The sequence below is a fragment of the Corvus brachyrhynchos genome, unplaced genomic scaffold (assembly GCF_000691975.1).
Source record: "Corvus brachyrhynchos isolate BGI_N302 unplaced genomic scaffold, ASM69197v1 scaffold136, whole genome shotgun sequence".
NCBI lineage: Eukaryota > Metazoa > Chordata > Aves > Passeriformes > Corvidae > Corvus > Corvus brachyrhynchos.
The window spans coordinates 10,298,669-10,311,378 of NW_008239080.1; the positions used below are offsets into that span (position 1 = coordinate 10,298,669).

The 12,710-nt window shown below is 38.2% G+C and overlaps 1 protein-coding gene across 10 annotated transcripts in view; it reads right to left on the minus strand.

The window, feature by feature from the left end:
- Positions 1-12,710, minus strand: part of DLGAP2 (DLG associated protein 2) — a 342,864-nt gene that overhangs the window by 104,798 nt on the left and 225,356 nt on the right. For 6 of the 10 annotated variants that reach the window (XM_008637654.2, XM_017739294.1, XM_017739303.1 and 3 more), the window contains one exon: positions 821-886. The exons of the other annotated variants lie outside the window; for them this stretch is intronic. In XM_008637654.2, coding sequence (XP_008635876.2) covers positions 821-886 — 66 coding nt within the window. The remainder of the gene's footprint in view (positions 1-820; positions 887-12,710) is intronic. 10 annotated transcript variants of the gene reach the window in all.

Genomic DNA, 12,710 nt, shown 5'->3' on the forward strand with positions numbered 1-12,710 from the left:
GAAAGAGTTCATAATATTCTTGTCAACTAAAACAATATCCTAAAATAAAAAAATAAACTGTTGCAATATATTAACATGAGCATATTCACAAAAAGAGAAAAATTACTTTACACTGACTTCTGAAATGTAAGTAAGCTCATGTTGAATAAAGTCAGCTTTAAGTAGCAAACACATAGAAACCACTTCCCATATTGCTTTTCTAAAAATAACCACATAAAGTAATTGCATGTAAATCAAAATTTTGTTGGATTTCACATAAACCAGTGACAATGTGAGTATGAAATTCCAGGAACAGAAACTCATGTTTTCACAATCTAAATGTAAAAAACTGAAGCCAGTGGGGCATTTTAGTTCTAGCTTTGTAAAACAGAAGTATCAAGATTTCACTCATGGGCTTTAAGAGTTTGTGATTTCTTCTTGCTTCTGTTATTTTTTCAAATTGAGAAGGTAACATTCAAAACTGTGTGCATTTAGGCTGTTCTCTAAGGGGTAAGAAAAAGAGAAAATGACAAAAGAAGGAAGGTTGGCAAATTCCTTGAACACCTTCTTTTGAATTCTCAGTTGCCTGACTGTTACCCAAATCCGATGTTTTTTACTTTGTATTCTCTAACCTTATAGAGCAGGTGAAAAATGCCCAGAAGGATTGGACTGAGAGTTTTTTGGCCACTGTCACTGACACCACGTGGTGCCGTGCCTGCTGCAGGCTCCGTGGCAGGGGGGAGGCTGTGCCCCAGAGCAGCCTCCTGCGCCCAGCCCCGCGGCTGCGCCCAGCCTTGGGGTGCACGAGCAGTACCAGGTATCTGAGAGATGGGATCTGTACCTAGCTCCTCCTCTGGCGTCCCTGGAAAACTGAAGCCCGACTTGAGCAGATCGCCACCCTCTTCTTCTGAAAAGACAGAAACAAAGTAGCTATTTAATAACGCTGATATTTTTCTATATCCAGACATAACTCTCCACTAGTTTTCAAATCCACTCAGTGATACCTATTACCATTCAGGACCTCTGTTAATGTGAAGCTGCTGAGCTGCTATTATCTGCAGTATCTATCCCTTTGACAGTTTCTCAAGTGTTCTTCTATTAGCAACAGGATTAATTGTTTTTATTATTTTAATTTTGCTAGACATTTTCAAATAATTAGTGTCATAATATTCATAAATGCCATTTTTGTAACTTCTTTTACATTGTTCTTTCCAACTTAGTGATGTTGAATTGTATTGCGTTTTTGCCTTCATGTAATTATTCCAGAAGAATCCTTATTGTTGGTCCCCCAGATGCACATCTAGCACTTCCCACACATTATTCTTAGGCCACTTTTATTACCTTTTATTCACAAACATTTCTATTCTGCCATTATGAACTATGATAATGCTGTGATGATGACTTTTTCTTATCAATAACATTTACTTTTGTGCTAGAGATAACTTGTGTAATTATGAAAAAGTATTTAAACTTGGGTGGTATGTATATGCTGCATGAATGCAGAAACCACCTGAATGGCTTGAGTGCAGCTCTGAGCTACCCTGCTTACATCCCTTTCAGAGTTGCAGTTTGTTACCTCTGCATTGCCCTCTTGTCATGCTGGCACATAAACTACTTTTGGCCCGGGCAAGTAGTCTAGATATTTCTGTAATGGTGCAGCAAATGGAAAACTGGGTCAGTAACAATTCCATGAGATGCAAGATTGGCTTCAGAATACATGGATTATGATACAAAATATCTCATTAATATGTTTCATTTATTTATCAGTGCTACCTTTTAAATGTTTTTTATGTTTTTCCCCTATCCTCCATATTTGCTGGTGTCTCAGGTGGGTGGAAATTATCAAGTATACACAGCCTTCCACTGTTCTCTTTCTTACCGTCTGTGTATGTTACAAGCACAGACACCCCAGAAGAACAGGGAAATAATGGAGTACTCCATGTCCTCTCACTGTACATTCAACCAGCAGCTCTCAAAAGAAAGATAAAATCAGGTATTGCCGACCGTGTTTTTCTGATGCACTGCCGACGACTGATGACTTCCAAATAACTCACATCAGTTCATACTATCATACCCTCAGGCAGACATTTCTGTAAGGTTGAACCAGCTCAGACTTTTCTTAGGAGTACCTCAATGAGACCAGATGGTTTTTGTGGTGCAGCTTACAATAGACACACAGTTTTGCTTGTTTCAATGCTCCATTTAACAAACACATGCATTTTGCATATTTCTTGGTCTTGGTTACACTTCAATTTGTATTCCGATTTTTTCCCAATTATCTCACAGCAAGCAAAATGAGTGAATATTCTCATGTGAATCTCTCAAGCAATTGTTCCGAGGTTTTGACAATTTCTGAGGTTAAGAATATCTAATTGATAACAACAAGTTGTATAGCACAGATACTGCATAGAAAATTAGTTCCAAGGATGTTAAGAATGTTGGATAAGCCAAGCTGTCAAATAAACATCTTGTTTATAAACTCAATTGTTAAAAAAACTCAGTCTGCTAAAATACAGTCTACAAGAGATTTCAGTAAGTGACGGATGAAAAGTCATACACAATTTAAAAAATGACTGGCATATGAATTTAAATTAAACTTCATTTGGAGAGGTAATGGACAACTCTAATTAAATAAAAGCACAAATTAGGCAGTTTCCATGGAGACTTTGCTCACATGATCTGCCTGTATTGTATAACTCATACGCTTGTCCTCTAATGTGGCTGCACAAGAGTAAGGAATCAAATGAAAGTTATAACAAAAATATTCAGAAGGATCCTTTACATTCTTGCAAGTAACTAGGAGATCTCACTGCTAACTTCAAAATAAAGAAGATAGTTTTGTATTTTTGAAAAAGCTATTAATTTATTCCAAAGGTCTATCTTGCACATATATTCAGAAACACTTATGGAATGAATGCATAACTTTATTTTCCCTTGCAAGAAATCAGCATCATAAAACAAGTCTGCCCAAAACTAGACTGTTAGGAGTAGGCTAATCAAGACTAAAAATTTGTGGGTCTGAAGTGTTTGAGAAAAAAAAAAGAAAAGAAATTTCTTTTTCAAAATTGAAGGGAAAGGTCATGCAATGAGATCCGTAAGTCAGATTCTGACTTTGCTGTAAGCGTTCCTGTGCAAATTTGGACAGTCCACTTAATCTCTTTCTGTCTCAATTTCCCATTAGAATTAAGATTAGAATTAATTTCTCTCTTGTAGCTATACTACATTTGTTAGTGTCAGTGAGCCTGTTGTCTAGAAGAGCCTACAGAGAGCACAAAGAGATTAAATGTCCTTCCTACAGAAATGCTGTATTCTGTTATGAATAGGGTCTTGCAGATATTTCAAAGGAAATTAGAATTCCTTTGTCATTCCGTTAGATTTATGAATCTGTATGAGGGGTATGAGTAGGTCTTAGTGATTAGTTTACTTTCTAATTATGAGGACTTTTTATTTCTTTATATTGTATCACTATACCTATTCACATCACTATTTCACTGTTTATGTTGTCTTTCAAAAGGCTTTTGTCATTTCAGCCCTTGAAGAGATTCAATTTTTGTGTTCTGTACTTATGAAGCATAAATTAATCTAGAGTCTTGGTGGCTCTTACAGGATTACACAGATAATCTTTGTATGAGGTTGATCTGTACTCCAAACTCATATTATTCCTTCAGCAACAGACATACACAGCCTTTGTTTCTTCAGTTTAAATTTTTCCTAGAAATTACCATTTGTATTATTGACCACAGAAATGAAAAGCACGGCCTTCATTCATGAACACACAGCATTCGTGTTCATATCTCATAGTAATGGAGACAGGCAGGTGATCACAGCACTTTCACTCATGCTGAAATGCAAGTGTCAGAGGATGAGTGCATTCATGTCATGTCATTCACCTTCTCTATCTCACAGATCTATGGGATCTCAGCTTGCCCTTTGCTACCTACTGGTAGAACATTCTACACCAGTGGACATAGAAGAAAATGGTGTTAGCATGGAGTGCTTCAATGGGCAATGAATTGCAAACAAAGAGATTATGAAAATAGGATGATTTATAATATAAGTTTTTAAACAATGTGTGGAACACAGTTCTCACACAAGGGACACTTATCAGTATATACTGCACCACAGACAGGTCTAAATACAAAGCAAGACTTTTGCTCTGAAGCTGAAGCTAAAATGTAGCAAGAAAAACCACTCTCAACAGGGATCAAAATATTGACAAAAAATGAAAGTCTCTAAAAGTGCAGAGATATTTGCTTCTGTGAAAGCTCAATGTATAGTAAAATGATGCTGTGATCTGCATAAGTAGGAGAGCACAAACTATCATTTACATGTAGTATCTCATTTTCCTTTTTAGATATGCGATGTATCTGTCATTCATTCCAGTGCAACACTGCACAGATGACACTCAAAACTGTGATAGGAACCTTTCACAGCTGAAGTTCTCCAGACTTAAGCTTGGAAATGTCAGGAGATATTGTTGAGTTGGAATCAGCTTGACAGATCCAGATGGCTCGTTCAACCCTGAAGCTACTACATGTACAGTGGGAAATGACACAGACCAGTGCCCAAGATGAAGCTGGCATGGCACAGCTTTTGTCCTAAGAAAAGGCTGGATGTCTGTCAGGAGTGTGCCCCAGCTTGTTCTGTTCCATACCCTGCTAAGGAGATGTTCTCTAGGAAAGCACTGTTTGGCATGGGCCAAATCTGGTCAAGGCTATGTGCTGTGGCAGGGATGAATGAACTTTGCCCACCCTTCAAATTTTTTCATCTCAGCTTTAACTTCTCAGTATACTCTTTGAACCTGATCTATCAGTTTAAATCCTCTTTCCTCACCTGAAAAGTCTTGCCTCTCTGTTGGCCCTCATTTTTTATGCAGTCATTCTACCCTTAACAACCAGGCATGCCATTTCCATCTCCTAATTGTACTTCTTTTATAACCTATTCATCCACTAAATAGGCCCCAGTGTCAGTGGACTTGTTGCTCACATACTTTAAAAGGTTCACATCAGCAAGACTTATAATCAATTAACTGCCTTCTCCATCAGAATATAAGAGTAAGACTGAACTAGAACTGATACTGAACTTAGTTCATAGGATTTTGCTTTATTTATTATTGGCCTGCTCTGGACCTCACACCAATTTTTTTCACTGTGTTCAAGCTCCCTATGGCAGCTTCTGTTTTTCAGTTTTTATATAGTGCCTGGTATTATAAGTGTGACAACAAATGAGAGAAAACACAGGCCTAAAAATGTCCAATTTAAACTGCAGCTGGAATTTCATTCAATCACATAATGACAGATCATAGAATGTGTCCAGATGATGAATATGGGGCACTCACCACATCACTCCATAATCTGAGAAAACAAAATCACCTCTCCCAGACTAGGAAAACTTAGAGATCTAGAAGAGAAATCTCCTGTACCTCAAATCCTGCTACGCAATCAAAGCACTTCATGCAGGGGGCCTTTGACCCTGGCCAAAGACATCCCCAGGCTGCTCAGTGTATATCATGAGAACAGAGAACTGAGAACTGGTCCTGACCTCGAGGTAACAACCAAATGTCTGCATGCCTGGGAGATGTTATGGACTCCTCACCCCTCCTGGGAGACAGCTAATTGGATTGGTTTGGACCTTGCCCAGGAGGCTAAAAACACTTCTGGCAAACCTACTCCTTTCCTCACCCAATCCTCAAGAGGCTACATCCAATCTTTATTACATCTATAAAGTAAAGTAGGCATGGCAAAGGCTCCTCCTCCAGCCATGATGCCAACTGGCATGCTATAGCCATATCTTCAAAAACAGGTTGGATCCATCCAAACTGTGACGGGGAATGGTCCCTTGCCCATGCTAATTCCCTAGTAAAGCCTGGGAATTATTTGGGACAGAGGAAATTTGTTGGCCAAGTTTAAAACTAAGACAGGAACCTGTCTGAGCAGCATTACAAACAATCAAATTTGTATTTGTTGGGCATTGTCCTGGCACTGTTTAATTTACTACAGATGTAGCCCAGGTGGCAGTATTGTCAAATACAATATTCTCATGCATTGTTCTCACAGCATGCTGATAAGGAACAAATACACAGAAGGACAGCAGGGCTGAGAAAACTCTGACTGAAATAAAAATTAAAGCTGATAGTAGCAGATTTAGGGTTATTGAGGTTTTCCTTTGCAAGAGGCCTGTGTGAGAAGTATTAACAGTAAGAGGAAGTCATTGTTTAATTAAGTTGTTTTTGCTTTTCTCATCACAGCCTCCTTTTTCCTTGTTCTAATTTTTCTCACAAACACACACACACACATAGGAGTGTTCCTGAAGAATTCAGCAGAGATCTTTTCGTCCCAGTATGGTGGCTTGCACAGTGGCCCAAAAGGATATTGCTAGAAGCAGGGCAAATGCATAGATTGCCTAAAATACCTTTCCAACCTCCTGCAACCAGCACTTAAGGGACTTCCTGAGATAGAAGTTTAATCTAGACTGTAATTTTTAATAGCCACCAATGGATCTATCCTCTATGGATTTATCTAATCTTCTCTGAGCCCATTTATACTGATAGCCTCTACTGCATCCTGTGCCAGTGCACCTTACGATTTAATTATGCTTTATTTGAAAAAGAATTTCCTTTTTGTTTGTTTATCAGGATGCCTGATAATTAAATTAGGTGCCTCTAGTTCTTTGGTTGTGAAAAATAATGGATCATTGAGCCCTACTCACTACATCTATATCATTTATAATTGTGTAGAACACATCCCTCCCTTAGTCCTCCCTTTTCCAAACCAAGGAATCAATCTGATTAGTATTTTATTATGGCAAAGTTATTCCAAAACTTTCATGATCCTTTTCACTCTTCTCTGTACATTTTTTTTTTTTTGCTCTGCTATGTCATTTTCAGACATAGCAGCCAGAAATTAAAATGGCTTTAGAGTATGGGGGTTTTTTTACTGTGGTATGGTGTAGTTCTCTGCTTCTTTTCTTCTATTTTATTTTTAATATCTTCATCTGCCCTTTTCATAAGTTAGAGAATTCATTAGTCATATTAAGTTGTGCCCAAGAGAGACAATTTGTTTGGCTTTTCAAACACAAACATACTTTTCTTATATATTACACTAACAAATATTGAAGAATTCCAGCCTTTTACTTAGCTCATGTTACTCTTCAAAAAACACTTCAAACCACCCTTAAAACAAATCACTCCCTGAAAATCAGGACTGAGGAATTCCTGTTCTTTTGCTTTCATCCAGGCTTTCCACTTTTATACAGCATAGTTCCAGACAGCAGGACTATGAAATCAGGCATCAGTTTTCAGAGAGAGTAGCCAGGCACACAGCCTAATAAATCAGGGAGAGGAAGCTGGCTGTGTCCCTCAGGTCCCATCTTGGAAAAAGAATAAAATAAAATATATTGCAGGGGACCACAGAAGCTGTCAGGGATCATCTTGGTCTTGGCACACTGACTCCTACCTCCCAGCTTTTGGCAGCTGAAAATCATCCACAAAACACAGGTTGCCTGAGCAATACTGTGGTGATCACCCTGAAAGGCTTTGGTTCCCCACAGCAGCCTCTCCTGAGCCAGCCAGGGTCATTTTGCTCCTTGCAAGTGTTTCTGAGCCGCCTTATCCCTTTTCCCCCAGAGAGCCGCAAGTTCCTCTTCCCTCACCCAATTAAAGCAATAAATGCAAAAACATGCTGGATGATGCTGTGAAGTCTTAAAGCAGGGTCACTTTCAGTCATTCTAGAACTTAAATGAATAATTCAGTTAAATAACTCTATCTTTTCATATCAAAATTAACAAGTGACTGTGAGCAAAAAAAGATTAAGTCAGTGATAAGACATTGTGTCCAGACTCAGCTCCGTGTGACGTGCTTCAAACAGTCTATGAAATTCCTAAAAGTTCTTTCTTCCTGGATTTTTCATGGCTGAATGACTATGTCAAGCCCCTGAACAAGCAATTTACCCTTCACTGTTTTTCAGGATCTGTGAGAGGAATCCCAAATATTCTATGATAAAAAGTGGGACTATTAAAAAATACATCATCTCATTACTGTGATTTATAACCCATATGCTGTGAACCCAGTAGCTCTGGATACCCCAGGAAAATCTTTATTTCTCCCTACAGCTCTTCAGAATCCATTCTACTTCTTTATGCAGGTAAACTGCAACATTGCCTTTGGTACACTTTCATCTTGCACCGACTGTGCCAGCTCTTGGAAGGACTCGCAGCTGCCTCACAGCGGACAGTTAAGAAGGTCCAAGAAGTTTATCTGGGACCTTAGCAGAGAGGAAATAGAAAACAGAGGGATTTTGCACAGCTGCAAAGGCTAAACTGTCCTGTCAGAGAAGTAAAATGCTCACCAAGTCTATTAAAATACCTGCAGAAATTATATGACAACATACTTAAGAGAGTCCAAAGTGAGGAACAATCCCAGAGCACAGTGTAGCATAAAGTGCAGTAGTGAGAGAGGAGTATACAAGTCAGACAACTTGACTTACACATCTCCTAAAAACACATAAAAATTGTCCCTGAATTGCACTGGTTTGTGAAGAGGAAACAGGATATTTCTCATACTGGATGAGTGTAGTTATTTAGTGATCTTTCTATCTTCTGCATATGCATGGAAATGAAAAGGCATTTAGAAAATACAAACTGTAGATTAAATTAGCTTTTTCAATATATTTGAAAATCACTTTGAAAACAAGCATTTCTTTAAGACTTTTCTTAAAAATGACTGATATCTCTAATATCAAACTATGTTTGACAGAACACGGGGTTTTTAACCTTTCCACTGTCAGGTTAAAACTAGATATGCTCACAGTATATTTTGCTTTACTCTTTGGTAAAAACCACAACTAGTTATACAACAATTATTACTAGCAGGTCATGGTATTCTGATTCTACAGATTCATTTTATGGTGGGGCAAAAGGTCTGAGCAATGTCCCTGTCTTCCAAATGTTCAATAAATAAGATATTTTAACATTAGAGAACAACTGCATTTGTTACACTGATCTACCATGGTAGGAGACATCTAGCATGGAAAACCTTTGACCCTGATGGGACGTGAGAGCAAAGTCAGCAGTTCCACTGAAAACTGAAATTAGCTGTTAGTATCTGCAGTTGTGAAACCCCTCAATGAGGCCTTTGACATTAGATGATGAAGCTCTATATAATTGGAGACAGGATGTGCATGTGTTTGTCTCTATGTGCAAAGTGAAAAGAGAGCGCAGGGAGGGCTCAAATATATTCATTCCTACACAAGACAATTTTGGTGAGGATTTCTGTGAACACTTAAATGCTGGGGTGGTGAGATTGACAGCTGGTGGGGTTTTTTATTTAGCAAATATGATTACATAATATATAATATACAGCTTCCTTTTGGCAATTTAAGCAGATATGAAATGCAGTACCTATAAATGAGCCCTTTTTCTCTCTCAGAAGTAGAAATAACCAGGACAAGTTTTCTTCCTAGAAAGAATCATGGGTCTGGAGCAGCTGTAGCAGGCAAAGACTGATGGATCAGGATGCCTCATTTCTTTGTCCTATGTTTTCATCATCCCGTGGATGCTGCTGAAGTTATGCTCAGCAGCTCAGATTTAATGCATTTTCCAGAAATTGGTTATTAGTTCCTCCCCCACGACCCCTATGCAATTGCAATGTGAGGCTTGCTCTTTCATCTACTTCCTTTCATCTCTCTTATCTTTCCCTTGTCTCACATCCCTCTCTTTTCCATCTCCTTCATAGATCTGCTTTATTTTTTCTTCTTTTTCCTTTTAATTCTTCCCCATTAGTCTTTTCTTTCTTTTTTTTTAAATCTTCTTCTTCCATCCTCAGTCTTAATATTATTGAGGTACAAGTAATATGGCACAGGTTGAGTGTCACCTGAAGATTTTGTGCATGCATGTGTAATCCCAACTATGTGTTTTACTGAGTTATTTGTACCACCAGGTCTTTAATGAAGCATTGCAAATATTTAGAAAAAACAAATAAACTTTTTCCCCTTCCCATAGCAATTTTCTGCTACAAATTATAAAATCACAGCTTAGAAATAACTTAAAATTAATAAAATTGTTAAGTGATATTCTAAAATGAAAGAAACATCTATGTTTTCATATTAATTTTATACAGTTTTTTCTTTTTTCACAAGTTAAAAGAGATCGCAGGCAGCACATGTTCAAGGAAGAAAAATGAAACTTCTAAAAATGTCAAAATAGGGTGCTTCAACAATTAAAAGTCTCTTTTTTCCCTCTGAATTTTTTTTTAAGAAGGAATTTTTTTGGAACTGACTCATAAACAAGTTCAGTTACAGGAAGGCTGTGCTTTACAAAGAAAAGGAGTTTGCCAACTACCTCACCACAGAGAGCTTTCTCACTGGCATTTGTTTAACACTCTGCACAGTGGGTGCAACCCTCCTTGGGTCCTCTGTAGTTGCTCAAGAAACTGTGTATATAGCAGATATTTCTGTGATTGCTTAGGATACATAGATACACTGACTCATTACATTTTAAAACCAATTATGATGGAGCTGAGGTGAACCTTTCTGTTTGTTGGTAGTGACATTCAATTACAACCTGAGCAGCTGCTGGGTTATTTGGATTTTCCCTATGACACAAACAGAAATTAAGTAGAAGGAGAATCAATTCTCTGTGTGGACAGTGAAAACAGAAAACAAAATAATAACCTGTATATTGCCAGATGGGCAGAATCAATATTTAGGATGTTGCAAAAGGTATACAGGTGCTTGGCCAGCTCCTAATCTTAAAGTTCACCGTACTGATCTTATCAAAAGAGCTGAATTTTTCATTTCATTTCTCAAGGATAGGCTTCTCATCGAATCACCTGCGGAGCCTGGGCACTCTCGTCTTCCTCCCCTTAGTGGGGAGGAGTGGGCAGCTCTAGAATGATCCCTGTCCAGCCCGTTTCTCCAGGGACTAAGGAAAGTGCTGGGTTGCCAGGCTCATCACCTCCACTCCTCAAATGAGGGCCTAAAGCAAAATGACATTAAGCCAGATTTGTCATGATTACTTAAAAAGGAACTGAGAAACTGAACACAAATATTTGCTCTCTCAGCAAAGGTGCTATTTGTTCAGGTCACTTCTCTAGCTGCAGTTATGTTTGTAGCTGCTACGCTGGCAGAAGTAGAACCTAAATTTCTTGCACATTTAAGTGCTGCTAATCCTACTTGAGCCACAAAGTAAAATAGTTTCCAGACCTTGTTCCCTACAAGAATTTCTCTTTGAGGTCTGTGTGTGGGCAAATACTCAAGCAGAGCCAAGGTCACTGACATTATGCACATGGACTCTTTCTACTCCTGTACCTGCAACACACTAAAGGTACTTTGGACATATGTTCACTCAGCCTTTTCCTGCTCTGGCAACAATACATGGTCAGGAATACATCCAATTTGTTCTTTGGAAGAACTCACACCACTGAAAAATTTAACTTAAAAAAGGTATAATAATATCTACTTATATATTTGATCAGATTTGGTTTGTTTAATGTGCTAAAGAATACTAGCTCTGCTGAGTAACCATCCATCTGCCTGTAAGGTAAGTCAAATCAAGCCTGTAAGTTAAAAAAAGCTGGAATTAGATCATATCTGCCAATAGTACAGTGTAAAGAAGTTCAGTTACCAAGGCTCAGCAGATACATGATGACAATAAATTACTGCAACACACTGGTGTGGAAGGGCCCTCACTTTGATATGTCCATCACGGACACAAACTATATAGGAAACTAACACATCATTCCATTTACAGCTACATTTGGGCAGTTTCAGTACCTTGAACACAGTATCTTTCAATTGCAATCCATTTTTACCACAATCTTACTTTAATCACTGTTCAGGATGTCCATAAACATTTGCTGGGATGTTACATATAGTCATGCAATATTTCAGCCATGGCTGCGTTTTCAAGGAAAGGAGGAGAAAGGCTTGTATACAGGTCTTCAAGCTCACATTGCAAATGGGAACCAAATTACAGTTAGGCTCATTCTGCTTCTCCATATCTTTGTTTATTCAAGGTCATTCAAGGCCAGAAGCTGCAAATGGAATATTGAGATTTTAATTTCTGATGCAATGCTCAAATCAAGCCCAGGCTGGTAGTGACAAACTCGTTGGCTGAAAATGAATTAGCAAATTCTGTGAATTCCCACAAGAGAGGCATGTCATCATGACAAAACTTTCAGCTCTTCTCTGTTGTCTGAGAATGAAAGGACAAGGGGAATAAAATAACATGTCAGCCTCTTACCCCATCAGAATGAAGTCACATCAGCAAGACAGTACCAGGAATCTTGTTTCCGTGTACCCATTATTCACCCACACAACTGGATGTAGCTTCTATGCTGTCATTCTGGCAGCTCTTAAGGACACTTGCGAGTGCTTAAGAATGCAAAAATGGTTTTGTTTTATGGAAATCCATGAGTAAGGCCTCCACAATTTTAGTAATTTGGTCTCTCAGTAATGGGATTTAAAATGAGTTTAAATCAGTGCTTAATTTCTGCTCTTTCAGGACAATGCCAGTGATTAGTAGTAATGTTTGACTTCCACTTCCATTTTTTTAATGCAGCTGTAATGCCGTCTGCATTTGGCTGCTGCTTTAATGATTACTAATGACTTTATTTTGAAAGTAATATTACTTTTTGTATTCATTCTCCGGCCTCTGAGCAAAAAGCTAATTTGAATCAAATTATGTAGTCTCTTCATACAAGACCTTCCGTTGGTTAAACTTCATTTGGAGTCAGT